The 20,484-nt window shown below is 36.6% G+C and overlaps 2 protein-coding genes across 5 annotated transcripts; one reads left to right on the forward strand and one right to left on the reverse strand.

The window, feature by feature from the left end:
• Positions 1–357: 357 nt before the first annotated feature.
• On the forward strand, positions 358–8,673 carry pianp (PILR alpha associated neural protein). Of its 4 annotated transcripts, none has more exons than XM_077210452.1 (6): positions 358–473; positions 833–885; positions 1,098–1,450; positions 2,461–2,539; positions 4,757–4,876; positions 6,201–8,673. In XM_077210452.1, the coding sequence occupies exons 2-6, from the start codon at positions 875–877 to the stop codon at positions 6,220–6,222; spliced, it is 585 nt and encodes a 194-aa protein (XP_077066567.1). In that variant the 5' UTR covers positions 358–473; positions 833–874; the 3' UTR covers positions 6,223–8,673. The 4 variants fall into 4 exon arrangements, with proteins under 4 accessions (XP_077066567.1, XP_077066576.1, XP_077066592.1 ...); XM_077210461.1 differs by having other exon boundaries at positions 451–638; XM_077210477.1 differs by lacking the exon at positions 358–473 and adding an exon at positions 501–638 and having other exon boundaries at positions 1,184–1,450.
• A 3,722-nt stretch (positions 8,674–12,395) lies between these two features.
• Positions 12,396–19,964, reverse strand: cops7a (COP9 constitutive photomorphogenic homolog subunit 7A). Its single transcript, XM_077210489.1, has 8 exons — positions 19,879–19,964; positions 18,943–19,065; positions 17,396–17,471; positions 17,040–17,128; positions 15,522–15,724; positions 15,304–15,409; positions 13,577–13,746; positions 12,396–12,722 (listed from the first exon to the last, which is right to left on the reverse strand). The coding sequence occupies exons 2-8, from the start codon at positions 19,063–19,065 to the stop codon at positions 12,683–12,685; spliced, it is 807 nt and encodes a 268-aa protein (XP_077066604.1). The 5' UTR covers positions 19,879–19,964; the 3' UTR covers positions 12,396–12,682.
• Positions 19,965–20,484: the final 520 nt, after the last annotated feature.

Below are 20,484 nucleotides of genomic sequence, written 5' to 3' on the forward strand. Positions count from 1 at the left end.
GTGTGAGAGTATTTATTATTGCTGGCACTTCTGTCTATAAATATCTATAGCGTTGTTCATCATGTAGGGCTCCCGTCCAGTGCTACATTAATGTATATTGATTTTCCTGCCGCTGCCTCTTTGGATTTGTCCTTTCTGAAAACTTTTTATTTACTTCAGCTGGTCTTCGGAATATTAATAAGACACTCTTTTATTCCGTCCGGCTATTTTCGCCTTCAAAATTCATTTATTTTCTTCTCGCTGCCTATTTAATTTGAACCAGTTAAGATGCGTAATTAGTATTTCAATCTTTCCTCCAATCCTCTCTCCCTCCCTCCCTCCTGTAGCTCTCTCTTTCTCTCTCTCCCTCCCTCTACCGCACTCCATTTCTCACTCGCACAAATTCTACATGTCTCTGTCGCTACGGCAACCAATGCTTTTCCCCACTTCCAGGCGCTAATCCTCTCTCCCACTCCCTTCTTCAGTGGCATGAGGTAGGCATGTGAGTCCATATCTGTCTTGAGAGTGAGAATCTGCATGTTTTCAAGTGTGTGTAGATGTGTTGCCTGGAAGTCAGAGTGTGCCGTAAATCTGGATACAGATGTTGAGTTTTGTTTGATGGCTCGGGATGAGGCTTAACGTAAGGAACGCATCCACAGGTGTGCGCACTCGTTTGTGAGAGTGTTTTATCTTGTGCTACGGTGTGTGATCTGGTGGTTTGGTTCTTAATGATCTGTGTGTTTTTATTTGTGTTGCCTACAGCCATCTGTTTATGGTCTTTTAGTCAGTGTCAATACTGAAACCTCTCCCTTCCAGCTCTCTTTCTCCTCTCTTTTTGTCATTCTCATTTCAGAGATGATCGGAGCAGCGAGGAGCCAGTGAACAGGCAGAAGCGATGGAGCGATGGTAAGTGCCGAACAGACTGTTTTGGTTGCACTGTGCTCTCAGATCTGACCAATTAGTTTCCTGCAGCCGGTTGGGTTGCATCAGCTTCTGCTTTATGTCTCTTTCCATCTGTGCACGGTTCACGCCTCTCAGTTATGTGTTTTTTCCGATGCCTTTCCTTTTCAATCCTTCCTTCCGTCTCTTTTCGTTGCTATGTCTCTCCTTCACCCTAGCTCCATCTCTCCCCACATTGGATTCCTACCTCTTTGGAGCTTCCTGCTGGTCACTGTAATTTTTTGCACTGCCACCGGTGACACAGATGACAGAAAGTGGGAGGAGTTGGGCGAAATGCAGATGCCAGTCACTGCGCAGGCCAGCACCACTCAGCTCTGGGCGGTGGACTGGGGTCCCACGCAGCCCCTGGAGGACGAAACCCATCACGTCCTTTCCAGCCTGGAGACGGAGAGTCTGAGGGTGACACCGTCTCAGGACTGGACGCATCATCGGAGTGCGGCCACCAATCAGACGCAGCGCCCAACTGGAGAGAAGAACAAAATAGAGACAGAAGAGCCGGATACCAAGGAAGGTTGGTATCCGTGAAATTAGTTCTTTATCTGAGAGCTGCATCACCAACAGGGATCTGGGCTCATGCTGGTTCCTCAAAGTAGCAAATCTGCATTTGAGCTTAGATTTCTCTCCCATTGTGCAGAAGGCAGGCATAAATCCAATCAATACAATTTTACCTGATTATGACACTCTGCCCACTCTTTTCGCCCCCACATACCTCTCCTGAAAACGGCTTCTTGTTGCTTTCACTCAAACGTCTTTCTTCACGTTCTTCTACATCTCTATTTCTTTTTATCACTTTTTCATAGGGTTGTAGGACATTCAAAATTTAATGACTTTTGAAATTCTAGTGTAATTCTTGAAATTGAATTGAGGTAGCAAACAGAATTTACTTTTATGCATTTGGACAATGTTTTTTAAAAGAGATTTACAATGCATTGAGGGTTTATTTTATATTAGTTTATGCACTGCCTGGAAGTTGAAACCATGAACTTGTCCTTGCAATCACCACGCTTTACTCTTTGAGGAGTGTATTGGTAACTGTGATTCAAATTAGAATTTAAGGAATAATATTCATACAACTGCTGTCAGGTGTACTTTATGAGTTGATGAGATCATACTCGCAAGATTACCCTTTTAGATTATTAGCCATATATATAAGACACCATATATATATAAGACACCAAAGATATATTTTTTTCAAGGATATAACCAAATATTCAAATTTTGTGGGACATGTAAATGTTTAGGAATCGGTCACTAAAAATCCACATTTTTTGGCCACGAATCTGAACATTGGAGGCAACATGTCTATTTTTTAACCTATTTCTCTAGCTCATTGTGTGACAGTTGAATTTCTCTGCATTGCAATTCAGCATGTCCTCTTCCATTCATTCCAATTAAAGTATAATTCAGCATCACATGAATCCAATTCAATTGAAAACCACTCAAATTGAAAGGGAGACAATTCTTCTGTAGTACTGCTCACTCCGTCTGATTATTCTTTTCCTCTGCCATTTCTTTCTTCAGTGGACCCACAGTTTTATGTGACAGTGACAATTTCATCTCTGCTGATTCTCACTGCGGTCATCATCTCTGCTAAACTCTGGTGAGACGTTTCAACACTCCTCTGCTTGCACGGTTCTGTCATACATCCCCTGAGACAGCTTGCTGCCCTGTGTGTGTGTGTGTGTGTGTGTGTGTGTGTGTGTGTGTGTGTGTGTGTGTGTGTGTGTGTGTGTGTGTGTGTGTGTGTGTGTGTGTGTGTGTGTGTGTGTGTGTGTGTGTGTGTGTGTGTGTGTGTGTGTGTGTGTCATAATGGGTTCACACAACAGATTTCCACAGACTTTCAGTCAAGGGTTCTGCTGTTCAGTAAGTAACTTCCCTGCATGCAGAACTGTTAAAAATGTCATTTATGGATATTCTAACTCTGCAGACACTAACAGTGTGGACACCTTACAGTGTTTTATTGTGCTGGTTTAATTAGAAATGTAGCCGGGAGCGTTGGGGGACATCAGGCACAGGAATGCATTTGTACTTACTCGGGCGGCAGCATTCAATCGCATAGGTGATCATTAAAATGATATAGAGAGCTGAGGAATGGCCCATATCATCCTGAGAGTAACTATAAACACGGGGTGACAGGTTATGAGTGTGATTTATTACTACCTGCTTTAGTTTATGCTAGAATGTTCCCTTTGCTGAATTGAGTTCCATTGAAACGTGTCAAAAACTTCAGCCAACACACTTGCATGGCAATTCGTAACTATTTTACATTTTGGCAAATTGGTGGCTAATTTGTATGAATACGTTTTCGTACGGTCTGCATAGGCACAAAGTAGGCTATACTTCGGTTTTTACATACGCTATGATATGTGTCTATTGTGCAACATATATTTTGTCAAACAGCATTATACACGTATACTATTTTTTTCTAACCGCACAACATTTTTTATTGCTTATAACTTCTGGAGAGAAACGGTTAAGACATTGTACAACAGAGAACTGTCTAGTGTGCATGCATGTGTCGAATGTCTGTGAATGCTATTGTACCTTGAAAGGCTGTGCGGTCCACTGTACCCAGACACTACGTGATATAGGCCTATACAATGATAAATACATACTGTGATAAAACATTAATTTGCAATATCAAGCAGCAACAGACTGTTTTTGTACACCTAAAAGAACTGGAAACACCTGAAGTCTCGCACAATCCAGTTAATGGCCGCACCAGCTCGTATCAGAGCGAAATGGCTTCTCAAACAAGAAAAAATGTAAGGCAGGACTTGATTTTCTCCATCCAAACTGCCCGCGAAGGGTCAATTGATTGGATTGTTGTTTGCAAATGTATGTCTGAGCATAGCCTTTATATTGATTTCATGGTTATTTTAAAAATAACTAGGTAATACTTTCCGCTTTAGGGGGTTGACCTTCGTGCTTACATTAAAGAAAAAACAATTCTGTACGAATCACATCGTACAAAGAATACGAAATCGCCACCTCGTAAAATTGTTACGTTTTCTTATCAGGTTGTTCTTGTTCCATTGCCTACTCTCTTTACGCTGCGGTAAAGCAATGGCGCAGCCGTGCAGGTAGGCTACTACAAATCAGACATTATGGGACTGTTTGAGAGCTTTGTAAGGTCGATAAAAAGGTCACATATCGCGAACTCCCGATAGGTTTTGTTAACGTGAAGCCGCCACTCACGTAGAAGATCAGACCGGCGTTCATCTGAGCGAGCCCAGGGCTATTTTATTGCATAGGCTATACAAGCTTCATCTCCGTAATTAATGTATGCTGCACACGACACTTGCCTTGACAGACACTCTCGCTCTAGTTTAACACTATGGTTTAACATCACCCTGGCCCTCCACCCGTCATCCCATCAGAGCAGAGGTGGAGTGAACTCACTCCTGAGTCACTGCAGATAAGTGCGTGTCGGTGTGTGGGGGGTATTAATATTACATTAGACGTCACACCGAGTCTGCGGAACTTTGTCTTCCTCATGGTTGCTGGACAAATATGATTTTAACTGAATATTTCAGCGTCTTTCTCTCTCACACTCATTCGCATGCTTTAATTTCCTCAGCTCTGTTTTTTCGCTGAAGGCAGTCTATTAAATTAAGCCAGTGAGTGAATGAACTTCCTGTCAGAATCACTGAAGTGTTTGCCTTCTATTCCTTTATATTCGGCTCTTCACGCCTCTTTCTCACTTTTTTCCAGTGTTCTTGAATATTTCACTGGCTGTCGTCCTAATCTCTCTCTCTCTCTCTCTCTCTCTCTCTCTCTCTCTCTCTCTCTCTCTCTCTCTCTCTCTCTCATTCAGTTACGATCGCAATCTCTCCCAGCGTCCTCCACCCCTCTCCCTCTCCATCCCTCGTTCCATTGCTCAGGAGGACAGCAGGCAGACACTGCACAGCACTCCATCCTTCTCCGACAGAGAGAGGTAGCGTGCGTATACTGTAAGCCTGTGAGACACCCAGGGTGCCAAGACTGGTTTAGGTATTTAGTGTGTGTGTGTGTCTGTGTGTGTGTGTGTGTGTGTGTGAGAGAGAAAGAGGAAAAGCCAGAGTTAGCAAGACTGTAAGCCAGTCACTGACTGTCAAAGGGAACAACATAAATAAATAGTAAATGTTCCCAACAAAGAACACAAGTAGGGACTACACTAAAATTGACTGATTTGTTAATTTAAAATCATGTCAAGGTGTCTGTGGATCCTTAATAAAATGTCAAAGGCCTGGTTTCACAGACAGAGCTTAGATCAATTAGGACATTTAAGGAGCTTTTATACACATGTCTTAGAAAAAAACATTACTGGTGAGTCTTGAGACAAAACAATGGCACTGACATATTTTAAGATATATCAGCAAGTTGCTTTCAGTTAAAACAGCTCAAACATTCATTTTAGTCTGGGACTAGGCTTAAGTCTTGTCTGTAAAACTGAGGGCAAGTTTTCAAAAAGCATCCTAAATAGTACAGAAAGGGTCTTGTTAAGACAAGACTAAAAGGATTATGATAAATGTGTACTTACATAGGTAAAATGTTGTGTATTATTAATTATACGGTGACAAAATAAATTATTAAGAGTAAATTATATCATAAAATAGTATTAGATTAAAATTGTATTATTTCATGAACTCATTTAGTGAGAAACTGTGAGTGGAAAACGTAACTGGTCTATTTGAACTTTTACTGTAGTTTATGCATATTTAGTTGGAAACAAATAAATAAATATTAAAATTAAATGTATATTTGTTTCATAAACATCGTGAAAATCTGTAAGTGCAAACAGGCCTAATTATTTGAAGTTGATTTCTACTGTATTTTAGTTCCCACGTATATTGTTAGATATAAATAAATAAAAAAACTTGCATTTATCAAACGTATTAAATCATTAATTATAAAAAAATTTGTTCAATTAATTAAATTAGTATCTATTTTAATTGAAAAATGCATATACCCTGTATGCATATCATCACGGCTGATTGTGTGAAAATGAAGGTGTGTAAATAAGTGTGTTGTTAGATCAGTGGTAGTGGCTTGCAATACAAAACAGCCAGTTAGGCATTGTTATGGATGTTTTCTTCAATCGTTGTGAATATTTTAACAGGAGCGATGTAGAGAGAGAAAGAGAGCGTGCCATCCATGAAATCAGACCCCTTCCTGCTGCTCTGTGCATTTCAGAATTAATCTCACACTCGATAATAGAGTGAGACCCTTATTAATTTCATTTGCCGTGTCTTTCTTCATCTCTTTACCCCTCGCTGCAGGATACCAGTGGTCAATCTTTGAAGAGCCGACTGTTCTGAGCATGATAATCAAATCCCGTGGGCGTGACTGTGTGCACATGTGCAAACCATCCGAATGTACATAAAATGCAGATTGACACATGTGGATATATGGATGAATACATCTGTTTGAACACTATGATGGAGACTGTGGGGTTTTGTGGTCCAATGACTCTTCGTTTCTGGCTGTACCTCTTTCTTCCAGTGCCGTTTGTACAGTATTATATTCATTAGCTCGACGCAGCCGTTCACAAGGGCTCCGGGAATGCTATGTCCTCTACCATGAAAACAATCATTAGCTTCTGATCTTGGAATAAGCTGTGATGTATGTAGTCATTAATTTAGTAACCGGCGTGACATGCTTGCAGTGGCCTATCTCTCATGCATACAAAGGTTACAGCTGACCGCTGCCTTTATCGCACTTTGTGCAGCATTTATTTGGGCTTAATGAATGACTGCGGTTATTTTGAAGAGTTAAATATAATTTACATCATCTGTTTATCGTGTTTTGTTTCATATGGCTCTGTGTCTCATGGCAACAGCGACTGCAGTGACGTCAGCTGATAAAAACAGGTATCTGCAAACACCTCTGCAGTGTTATCTTATAATTTACTCTAATTATCTGACGGACGTTTTTGTAATTCTGGCTCAACATCTGTTGAGGTGTTCGTGTAACTTAAGTAATTCTATTCCAAGTGTGTTGTTATACTTCTAAATCATGGCCATATATCTCTTCTCGGGGGCGTTTGAGACCTTGATAGAGAGGAAATAAAAGAGTCTTTTTTGGTTAGCAGAAGGCTAGCACACACCAAAATGACTGATGTGTTCGATATATTCGTGTTGAGTTTATGTAAAGCACAATTAAGGACATGTTTGAAGACAAACTGAAAAACAAGCTTGGTGCTTCCATGGCATTTGTAGTTTGAAAAGCAGTTTAAAAAACATGCCACACAAGTTTGTTTGATGTCTCGCTACGCTAACAACCCATGGTTAGCGAGGCAGCTTGGGGATTCTTATTTATATTTATGAACCAACTATCAGGAGGCTTTGGGTTTTCAGACGGTTGAAATCTTTTTAAATCTGTTCTGTAGTCTGTGAGAATTGCTACTGATTTTACTTCTGTATTTTGACATATTTTATGTATGAATGAGGATATTGGCTTTCTGTTCCAGAAGGGAGCCAGACAAAATTGTTGAAGCTATGCGTGAATAGCTATCTGGCAAATGTTTAACATTATCCAATAGAGTGCATCAGTGTCCGCCCACTTTTTCAGCGGCCTTGATTACCGAAGTATTTTTACCATTAATCTTTCCCATAGGGATTTGTCTGTGTAAGAGTTATAAACCATGAACCAAACCAACCAGCTATAAGCTGAATAACAGCATTACAAACTTTGATTTGAAGCAAAAAAGTGAAAATTTGAAACCTGGACATTGGTACAAGAATGCATTCTTAATAGCTTTAATCAGGGAAAGAACCGCAATCCCATGAAGCATTGCCAATGACATAATCGAACTAAAAATGATGGAGATTGATTTAAAGATGTTGAATAATATATATTGAAACAATATATTTTAAGTTCGTTCATATATTATGCATAGCCTACACATATTAAGTAGTTTAAGAGCATAGGGAGACTGACAATCGCAGTGTTTAATATGAGTGGGCGGACGCTAAATTGTTCTTTTGGGGTGATTTGCTTGTTGCGACTGATTAGTGAAATCTTTTGTACAGCATCATGGGTAATGTAGCTTTTCACCATGCATTCAGATGTTCAACATGATTATTAAAAAAATGGTTGAAATAATGCGGACTGATGGCTTCAACAGAAGCATATATCATCGATTAACAACCTCATAGCTTACATTAGGTCTTTCTAATGGTTTATAAGTTATCGTTAATAATCAGTTCCCCATGGAGAAACTAAATGGTATTTTTACTTCCGGAACCAGACTGTGGCTCTCTAAAGCCTGTGCGGTCTAAGTGATGTCATCGCACCAGGAAAGTCGTTTCAGAGGAAGAGCAAGTTTTTACTTTTCATTCAAGATTCAAAGACAAACAGTTTTTTCTTTCGAATATGCACTGATGAATTGTCCACAATAGGATGAACAACAAAACATGATCAGTTTTGATTTATATTGATGCATATTGACTTTAAATCAGAAGAAATCCTTCTTTAAGCTGTATTTTTCAAGGAAATCATAATCATCCCCTCTCAAATAGCCATGTAACTCTTGAAAAACACTAAATGGCTAAAGGGAGAGAATAAGAAACTAATGTGCCATTATAGTTCATGGGCACAGCAGATTGAATTCTCAATTTTTCACATCATGCAAACGAAGCTACACTATGTGAGATATGTTTAGAGGTTTCACATCATTTATGTAGCACTGCCTTAAATATGTGGTTCATTGTACTGTGAAGTCAATAAAAAGCCATCTCTGGTGTTTTAAAACGTGTTTCTGTGGCATGGTTTTTGAAAGGACTGCTTATATGACAGTGACTCATACAATCACGCACTGCAAACAGTCAAAGGGACACCGGGAGGATTCATTAGCCATTGCACAGCAACAAAACACCAGGGGCCTGTACCATGATGGTAGTTGAATAAACTCAGGGTTGCAGGATTAGTTTCGAGTTGACAAAACCAAACCAATCCAACCAGGCTTTGTTGGTACCATGATGCTGATCATCAACTTTCTCTGTCAACTCAAAGGCTCTGATCTTGAGTTTAGGAGTTTAGACATCAGTAGCGAACAGCCAATCACATGCTGAGAAAGAGTGAAACTGCAATTCATTTCTCGCGAGAGAAGCAGCGCAATTCACTTATTAAATAAAATTATTAAAATATTAAGAAAATTTCCGCTACTGTATATCAGTGCAAGTAAAAGTTAAGTTAGTTTATACAGTTGATAAAGGTATAGACTCAGAGAGAATTGAACATTTAAGCTCACATGTAGTCATTTTATAGCTTCATCTATTGATTCTAAAGCATATTTATATTATATAATTTAAACTATGCGTAACAATAATTGATGAACTAAAATTGTACGTGTGATCGATTAAGGCTATAATAATTACATAAATAATATCTAAATCATACAAATTTATTATTCTAAATAAGCATTACTAAAAGCCAGACGATTTTGTCTTTAAAAATAACTTACTACGTAATGACCTTTAATTTGGAGTAGAAAAAGGTGGAGTGACTTTATCGCATCAGACATGTGTCACTTTGCTCACAGCTGATTGGTCCAAGTTCGTTTTCGTTCGTAACCTGCCCCAGGTTAGCCATGGAGCGCAAGTTACTATGGCGATGAACACAGCTAAAAGCCAAACCACTTTAACGGTGCCTAAAACCCAGGGTTGGTGCAAACTAAACTGAAACATATCTGGCTAGCCACCTAAACCGGCTTCATGGTATAGGCTCCAGGACGTAGACACTATGGCAAGCCGTTTTAACTTTTATTCATTTCCAGGATATGAATTGTTGATATCAACAATTCAATTTTTGATATCAACAATTACATTTTTGATATCAACAATTACATTTTTGATATCAACAATTTATTTATTGATATCAACAATTTAATTCTTGATATCAACAATTAGATTCTTGATATCAACAATTGAATTCTTGAAATCTGTAATTGTATTTTCACTAGTGAAATGTCACCATAGGCTATGGCAAGCCGTTTTAACTTTTATTCATTTCCAGGATATGAATTCTTGATATCAACAATTCAGTTTTAACTAGTTAAAATTATAGTTATTGATATCAGGAATTAGATTTATACTAGTAACAATGGCAATTTTTGATATCAGAAATTACATTTCCACTAGTAACAATGCTAATTCTTGATATCAACAATCACATTTTTACTAATTAAAATGCTCATTCTAGATATCAAGAATTGTATTTCAACTAGTAAAAACTATAATTCTTGATATCTGTAATTGTATTTTCACTAGTGAAATGTCACCATAGGCTGCCATTCAAAATCAATTGTTGATATCAATAATTGATTTCTTACTAGTTGCAATTCCAATTTCACATATCAGAAATACAATTCTTACTAGTAAAAACCTTTATTTTTGATATCAAGAATTCAATTGTCACTAGTTGAAATGTCTATTCTTGATATCAACAATTGAATTGCTACTAGTAACAATGTTCATTTTTGATATCAATAATTCCATTTTCACTAGTGACTATGTTAATTTCTGATATCATGAATGTCATTGTTACTAGTAAGAAAGCCATTTTAGATATCTGAAATAATATTGATATCAGAAATACATTTTCAGATATCAAAAATTAAAGTTTTTACTAGTAGCAATTAAATTGTTGATATCAAGAATAGACATTTCAACTAGTGACAATTGAATTATTGATATCAGGAATTCACATTCTTACTAGTAACAATGTAATTATTGATATGAAAAATTATATTTCTACTAGTAAGAAATCAATTGTTGATATCAACAATTAATTTTGAATGGCAGCCTATGGTGACATTTCACTAGTGAAAATACAATTACAGATATCAAGAATTAAATTGTTGATATCAAGAATCTAATTGTTGATATCAAAAATGTAATTGTTGATATCAAAAATTGAATTGTTGATATCAAAAATTGAATTGTTGATATCAAAAATTGAATTGTTGATATCAAAAATTGAATTGTTGATATCAAGAATTCATATCCTGGAAATGAATAAAAGTTAAAACGGCTTGCCATACATAGGCTGCCATTCAAAATTAATTGTTGATATCAACAATTGATTTCTTACTAGAAGGAAAAATATAATTTTTCATATCAATAATTACATTGTTACTAGTAAGAATGTGAATTCCTGATATCAATAATTCAATTGTCACTAGTTGAAATGTCTATTCTTGATATCAACAATTTAATTGCTACTAGTAAAAACTTTAATTTTTGATATCTGAAAATGTATTTCTGATATCAATATTATTTCAGATATCTAAAATGGCTTTCTTACTAGTAACAATCACATTCATGATATCAGAAATTAACATAGTCACTAGTGAAAATGGAATTATTGATATCAAAAATGAACATTGTTACTAGTAGCAATTCAATTGTTGATATCAAGAATAGACATTTCAACTAGTGACAATTGAATTCTTGATATCAAAAATAAAGGTTTTTACTAGTAAGAATTGTATTTCTGATATGTGAATTTGGAATTGCAACTAGTAAGAAATCAATTATTGATATCAACAATTGATTTTGAATGGCAGCCTATGGTGACATTTCACTAGTGAAAATACAATTACAGATATCAAGAATTATAGTTTTTACTAGTTGAAATACAATTCTTGATATCTAGAATGAGCATTTTAATTAGTAAAAATGTGATTGTTGATATCAAGAATTAGCATTGTTACTAGTGGAAATGTAATTTCTGATATCAAAAATTGCCATTGTTACTAGTAGAAATCTAATTCCTGATATCAATAACTATAATTTTAACTACTTAAAATTGAATTGTTGATATCAAGAATTCATATCCTGGAAATGAATAAAAGTTAAAACGGCTTGCCATAGACACTTAACACGTTCACTTCAGACGCACACACACTGTATGTAAGCTGCAAGAGTTCACAGCTCCCATCTGCTCAGCTGAGAAACACTGAACCTCAGTCACACTGACTGAAATTAACACCACTATTTATAGAGAGAGAAAAAAGACTAAAGGATGTGTGCTTAAAAAAGGATCATATATTTTGAGGAGGATGGATTTTTACAGACACAAAAGAAAGAGGAGGCAGGGGTTAATGTAAAAGTAGATCATCACTCTCCTCTTTTTATTGTTCTTTATTGCTCATTTCTGAGTGGCTACCACAAGTTAATCGCTACCATTACAGACCATTATGCAGGACAGAGAAAGAAACATTGCTTTAGTCAGCCTTTATGGCTGGATAAATGGCATTTCGTATAACACACTGGTGGGAAGAGTGTATGTGCTGAGAGAGAGAGAGAGAGATAGCGAGAGAGGAAACCAGGATGTTATTTCAGGGCTCCGACATTAAAGTGTGGCTAATTAATGTCATGACCTCTTAACAGACATGCCCCCATTGAGACTAAACATTTAGCAGCACTTAACATTAGAGAAAAGGAAACATGAAAGCCAGAGACTACACAGGGTGACAGATGGATATCATTTATTCATTGGCTTCATCAATTTACATTCCAGATTTAATAACGAACAAAAACAAACACGCAAAGGAAAAGGAGTATGACTCAAATCAAATGACATTTACAGCACGCACGCATATGAACACGCACCCAGCGTTGAGTAAAAGTTGTAACTGTGTTAGACTATGATGATGGTCTGTGACTAAGAAGTGGCCATCGGTTGGTTTATCTGTCTATACAAGCAAGCAGTCAGTCAACAATATGTGTGTCTGTGAGCGGGTTACTGAAGATCGAGATCAATTCGACTTTGACCAAATCTTTCCGCTCCCACGAAGCCTGAAACATACAAAAAGAATTGGCATTATAATGATACTTTACGATTTTCCTTGTGGCTATAAATAGTGGTGAATATTTATTATCTGGCCCAATTTACATCCATTCTGAATGCTTAAAAAAAAAAGTAAATCTTAAAAAAGTACACGTCTAAAATTGTTTCGGCAATCAACATTATGACACAATTGATCTTAACATACATAGAACCCAAGACATTCCTTTACTCTATTTCACCTCATATTTTAATAATCACATAATTATTATTGGAAAGTTAGCAGCAGCACACCGACTAGGAATAGTCCTGAAATGTTAATGACGCGTCTCCACTGAGACGCCTTTAAAGCCTTGGACTCAGATTAATCTCTGTCAGACCGGCCCTGAATAAATTATACCTCTTCTTAAGTGACATTCTTTGGTGACAAAGAAAAAGCAGTGGTGATCAAAAGCCCCCCTCTCTTTCCAGAGCACATCCTGACATGAGATTTCTAAACCAGGACAGAGACAATTTTAAACTCATCGGGGCTTAATTAGGACTATAAGCCTGTGGGTGATTTCTTATACATCACACTTAACTAAAGGAAGGAAGCAGTGCATAAGCTCACTGAAACAGCGCGCAAAAACATTTATAAATCATATTCTGTGTGCTTAAAAATGCCATTAGTAAATATAAACTCTCTGAGTGTTGATTTATGTGAGGTCAGTAGTTTTAATAGCAAAAAAAAACTACACAGGGCTTCTTTAATATAAATCACCGTTATGTTTTATAGAGTTATGGTACATTATAGAATTATTTATAGAGACTAAGATCAATTGGAGGGAATTCTGAAGCACTAAACCCTAAAATACAATTAGCTTACCCTTTGACCTTTGAACTCTTTTTTCCTGGTTGCCGTGGTTCCTGAGAGGAGGCTGGGTCTCTCGGCTCAGCCGGCTGGTCTGCATCCTGATTGGATGCTGCTCCAGCAGGGGCGGGGCCAGATGATGGGGAAGCAGAACTTGCCTTGAGGGTTTTCTGTAGGTTTGATACCTAATTAAAGAGGTGAGAAAAAAAATTGTCACTGAATCCTGGAGTTGTCAAATAAGTAAAATAAAAATGAACTCTTAACATACAAGAAAAAGAGGCTGTTATATCATATAGTATATATAGGCAGATATATATGGTATATCAGCTTACTACTGCAAAGTGCACCGCATATACCCTATACTGCCTAATATATAAGAATTATGCCAAAATAAACACTTCAAACTATAGTATGCTACATTATTACTACTGTATCCAATAAATATGGTTATTTTGCATATTTATCCAATGCTGTGTAAAAATGCATAATCTGATCGCATACTATATACTTCAACGACAGTAAGAGTTTTTTAGTATTCTGAATTTAAACTTAATAAACTGTTTAATTTTACTTCTCTAACTGGTAAGCGCATAAAACAGCCTTCATATATGAGTCGGTGAAGTGATGCTTTTTTTTATCATTAATAAATATGAATTTGTTCAAAATGCATTAAAAATGGAAATCATACACACAATAACTTGAATAAACCTCTTCTATGATGAACGTGTTTTTGATCCCTGATATGACAATCATTTTGATATTTTTGGGGAAGCTTAAAGTAAAAAATGTCAGGGTGATGAAACTGTCCTGAAATCACAATGAAGGAAAAAGCCTCAAAAGAATGAATTTCATAGTTAGTAGTTTGGCATTATGTTTTATTATTTATATAAAGTTTATATATTTACATTATTATAATAATTTATATGTATTTAAATTTGTAATTATAAATTGTAATTAATTATTAACTATAGTCTGCTAAGTCAAAATAAAAAAATAACATGAAAAATAAATTTTAAAACCTTCATGAAAACAATGATTAAATTTGTACACTTGTATGTATCCAAAGTATAACGAAAATATATTTACTTTTTACAAAACACATCAATTGAAACTTGAAATAATATTTAAAAAATTACAAAGCCACATGAAACCAATATGAATACATTTCTAAGATCTTGGCAAATGTGTTTTATCCCCAAAGATTGCAGATGGCCCAAGATTGTTAAAAAAATTAATGATATTAATTTATAATAATGCCTGGAGGGGATATTTGTTTTTAATGACTATATTGTATTGTTTTAAAAATACTTTAAAAATGAGGAAAGTACAGAACACTAAACTTGGTTAAGGTATTTATCTGACAAAATGATTTGTCAATAAAGGCAAACTACAGCTACATGTTGTATTTTACTATGTCAAAATAAATGCATAGAAACAATAAGCTCACAATAAAAAGCATACGTTGACTACAAAATAATCAGTTATTAATATTTTGTTGATTTTCTTTTGTTTTTGCATGTGTGCATTATTTCTTTGTTCGACAACCTGCCCAAAAATTATGTCCCCATATTTGACGTTTCATTGCTTTATCACAAATAAAACTGAAGAACAACTACGATTACAAAATGTTTAACAAATTTTAAAACTATTTAAATAAAGTACGTGAATTTTCCTAGGCCAGACATAACTTTTGGCCACTACTGTATATGTCACTAAGGGTGGGTGAAGATTCACACACAAACCTCTGTTTCCACTTGAACTTTGACCTTGAGCTGGCTTTCTCTGTACTGATTGGCTCTTGACACCTGCTCCTCAATGCCACACAGAACTGCTTCACAGCCCGCACACCTGAGCGAGACAGACAGAATATTTAACACCAACACGCAAGGCATTTCCTTTTTTACATCAGCAACAGCATCCGTCACGCTCCATACTGACACAAACACAAATGAACACTCACCACTCCTGCAGTGTGTTGGCAATGTTGGGTAATTCGTTGGGCCCCAGGTCTCGACCTATGCTGCAATCTACCTCGACCTGCTGGTTCCTCTGGTCCAGTTTCCCGTGGATAATGTCACTGTAAACAGCCTCGATCAGCAGGTCTTCCAGCTCACGCACATTCTTCAGCTCTAACTGCTGGAGCAGTAGTGAATACGGCAGACACTATCGAGAGACAACAGCACAAAGAGGTTTGTTTGCTTTGTTTCTTATGAATCGTGTGCTCTGGTTAAAAAAAAAGTTAAAAGTTTTAATTTGTCCAAGCAATATTATAGAGGCTTGATAAGAGAACAAGTTTCGTCAATCATGCTGGTCAATAACAACACCAATAGCCCATACAGTTAACATCTGTGTGCCGTTCATAACATAGCTAATTAAAAACAGTGTTAAAGTCGGCATAAAACAGATGTTGCGACAGCCCTTTCTTTCCTATTGTGACGTATGTACGGCTACATTCAGACTGTGTGGCCCAAATCCGATTTTTTTGCTCATATGTGACTCAGATTTGTTTTTATCATGACAGTGTGAACAGCACAAACCACTTGTGATCTTTTCAAGTCCAATTTGTGCCAATCCACATGTGGTCCTAAATCCGATACAGGTCAGATGTTTTGCAATGCGACCTCAGTCTGAACGGTCATATCAGAATTCATGCGACTTTTACGTCACTCTAGAGCAACATTCGTCACAATTCTGTGCTTATGGGAGACACTTCAAAGATTGAACATACCTGAGGTTATGAACACAGATGCGAAAGGTGGTCAGTGGAAGGACAGTGATGTGTCAGAGGTCAGAACTCGTAAGTATTACAATGGCAGCTCTATATACTAGCAAAACATTAGGACTTGTTTCATAAATGTTTAAAACTCTGGTCTTTTTTCACATCCCCGTCTTTGTTTTTTTATATTGCCTGTGCATAAATTCGCTGGCTTGCTTCTGCAGCAGATCACACTATAAATAAACACGTAATCGCTTACTTTAATGTCCTCCTTGTTTACTTCCGTATGACAGCGTGCTGCGTGACGTCTTTCTTGTCTTTTGCACATGCGGGTCAGTACAGGACCATGATCTGTTCACACTTGAATCTGATATTGGCCACATTTAAAACAACAATGTGAACAGCTATACAAAAAAATCAGATCTAAGGCTCACAAGGTGAATGTAGACTACGTGAAATAACTTTCGAACTACAAAAAATGTAGGGCGGGACTTGATTTTGTCTATCAGGAATTGAGTGGACAGTTGGAAGGTTGTGGTTTGCTATTGTGATCTCATGTGAGTGACATGTTGTCCCATCCTCACATAACTAAACACATCATCAGAGAAAAGATGTCATTGAAAGAGGGAGGGAAGTTATTTTGAAGATTACAAAGGCAAGTTAATGTAAAAATAATGATCTACACAGATAAATCACTTATAATTAATACTGCATAACATGTCAAAACTGATTTCATGGTTGGTTTAATAAATTAATCACTACCTTTAGATTGGAGGCCAGGCTGATGATTGACAGGTGACGGAGTTTGTTCTTCTGGGCGGGTGTGAGTTCAGGAAGCGAGGCTGCCCTCTCTAAATGGCAGACATACATTAAATTAACATATATTATAACCAAGCGTACAGGCAGGGGGGGGGGGGGGGGGGGGGGGGGATAACTGATTACATTAAAGCCCTGGTAAAATCTGCAACATGGGCCAGAGACTCTCCCCTCTCACAGGAGTTAACTTATTTAGCAAGGCAAAGGGCAGCATATACAGTCTCATTCTGAGTCAGAGCAGGGAATAAACCCACTGCCTCAGGGGGCCAATATTTGGTCAGATCATTTGTTGTCATGGTTACCTTTATAGTCGCAGTAGGTTCCATACGCAAAAAGATTGAGAAGCTGGAACACTGGAGCATGGGGACCCGTCTCCAGCTAGAGAGAGGGAAAGTGAAGTACAGACAAAGATTGATATGACAAAGTGTTGAAGTATTTTGTGTTTAGCACTAGCAGATAAGCACTTTAGTTCAGCTCTGTAGGAAATAAATGACAGTGCAGTAAATGGGTACTCTGGGATCTCTGAGCAATATGTGGCAGAGATTCTTGCATGACCTGTAATGCAATAATGCTGACATCTGTTGACTTGCCAGTTTGTTTTATTACAGCACTCTTAGCAAACATCAATATAATAATATATTATTATAGTAAATATATACATTACTATTCAAGTGTTAGGGGTCTTAAAGTTTTAAAAATTTGAACGAAATGAATCCTTTTATTCAGCAATTAAACTGATTAAAAGTGACAGCAAATATTAATATTAAATATATATATATTTAATATTAATATATTAAAGATTAATATTTAAAATAAATGCTGTTTTTTCTATTCATCAAAGAATCCTCAAAAAAGGTATAGTTTCCACAAATATTTTAAGCAGCACAACAGTTTTCAACATTGATGATAATAAGAAATGTTTCTTATTTAGAATGTAGCAAATTAGAATGATTTCTGAAGGATCATGTGACACTGAAGACTGGAGTAATGATGCTAAAAAAAACAGATTGGATCACAGGAATAAAATACATTTTAAAATGCATATATAAATATAAAAGTTATATTAAATTCAAAAAATATTTCATGATTTTACTGCAAAAAATTGATTAAATGCATCTGTGAGCATAAAAGACAAAAACTATTCAAAAAATCATACTAACCAACCCCAAACATTTAAAAAGTAGTGTATTAAATGCATATTGACATGAAATAAGTATTCTGAATGGGGGAATTCCAACCTAATTGTTTTGATTAAATGTGAATCAGATTTCAAACCATAAAAAATGTGATGTGGATCTGATATAAATAATCAAATGCCCTGTGAGGTTTTCAGGTGAACATGATTCCTGGATCAACATTCCAATCAACCAATCAGATTTGAGGGATGTGTTTACAGTTTATGTCAAGTTTAGGCTTACAACCAGGGTTTGGTGCTTTAACATCAGTGTTATTTACCTATCATTTCATTCTGATTTTAGGGAGAAGTTATGGGTAGGTTTAGGTTTATGGGTAGGGATCGGGCTAGGAATATGTTTTCAGACAGGAATGTTGTCCTTAGGATGAAGAACATGTCATACTTGGCAAAATCATGGTGACAGAGGTTTTCAAGACCATATTAACACTAATCTAATTTGAATTATGCAAGAAAAAAAAGAAAATAAAAGGATTTGGTTTTAGACAGCATGGAAAAACACATCAAGAAAGAAAACAATTGAGCATAAGATTAATCACCATTACATTAACAATGACACACAAACACTGCCATTTAAAATAATTAGGTTAGACACATAATTCATATAAAGTCATCAAGTCTGACTGAACTAGACTTTTCATCACACATATTCCTCACCTCACGGACGTTGGGCAGTTCTAGTATGTCTGAGAAAACATAGAGGCCTGGGGTTTCCAGTAAAGAGCTGATGGCCTGAGCCAGAGCTGGACCTGAGAGAGACAGCAGCTGATCCACCTCCATCTGACGGGACAGAAAGAGTTTAAACAACCCAGAGCTCACCAAAAGAAAGTTTGCATTTCATTAATAAAGAGGTTCAGACTTCTTAACTGCAACAGTTGTTCTTATTAAATCTGTACCAGCAAGCCTCAATAACTCATATACTACATTAAACCTGTTTCATTGGGCTTGTTAAATGGCTGTTGATCCACAGCAATATGCTTTCGATGACACTTTGATGCAGGGATTTAATAAGACAGGTGGCTCACGGTAAAATTAACTACATTATCAGGGTGAAGTTATGCATGATCCACTTTCATGATGATTAAAACAAGGCTGCCAAGTGCACTAGGAGATAAAAGCTCTGAGACAGCAAAAAAAAAGAAAGAAAAAAAGATGCGTTTAAATGCACTTGACATAATACGATTATTTAGGACACCACAAATGATAATGAAACCAATGCATGTACAATTGCAACATTTTTGAAAACAAGTATAATAGTGAACAAAAGTGTGACTAGTCTTCATCAACAAAGTCAGTAGGTTTCAGCAAATTAAAACATTATCTAACCGTATATATACTTTGTTAAATGGGGTCTAATCGCATTCTGCGTTTTTTAATACTCATAAACAGAATAAACCAGTCAGCTCGTGCTCAATGTTGAGCACCCGGTATGAAATACATCAACACAGCACCAGCTAGGCCTTGCCGTTGTTAAACTAATGTCGTACATAAGCACGCGGAGTTGGAAACTTCACCAAGCAAGCTCAAATGTATAATATTAATGTGCGACCACATTTCGCGTGCTGAAATGAGCCGACAAAGAGATATAGTTACCTTATTTATAAAGACTGAGGTTGTTTGCGTCAACTGTGGTGCCACTGCTACTTCCGTTAGCAAGCGTGCTACGACATAAAAACGTACCCTCTGATTGGCGGAGAGGTAGAAGGGAGGGCGTGACCACAGAGCGATTACGAGAGTGAGCGCATCGCCACCGTGTGGTCACGAGAGTTATAGATTCTTGGGATGTGTTAAGTCGAATCAATATCTACTAATATTAATATATTAATATTAATACTAATAATACTAATAATATTTTAACTTTTATATAGCCTATATATATATATATAAAATAAAATACACATTCCATTTGTTCAATAATCCTAAATTAAGCATGAGCATTTAGATTAAAACACTTATATAATTAATCTTATTCATCCATCTTCACATTAGGCTGTAAGGGGTATACAGTCAAAGACCCAGAACCAGATATGAAGAAAGAAGACCCAGAGTCAGAATTATAATAAATTAAAAGAAAAGTTTTACTGAAGATAGTTTGCAGTTTCATCAGCAGAAGTCAGCTTCAATACTCACACAGGAGTTCGAAGGCCTCCCCGCTTACCGTTACAAAGATCACAGCAGTTATTCCATTTCCAAGGTCTA

The sequence above is a fragment of the Siphateles boraxobius genome, unplaced genomic scaffold (genome assembly GCF_051911475.1).
Source record: "Siphateles boraxobius isolate OS27281-9 unplaced genomic scaffold, OSU_SipBor_1 12, whole genome shotgun sequence".
Classification (NCBI taxonomy): domain Eukaryota; kingdom Metazoa; phylum Chordata; class Actinopteri; order Cypriniformes; family Leuciscidae; genus Siphateles; species Siphateles boraxobius.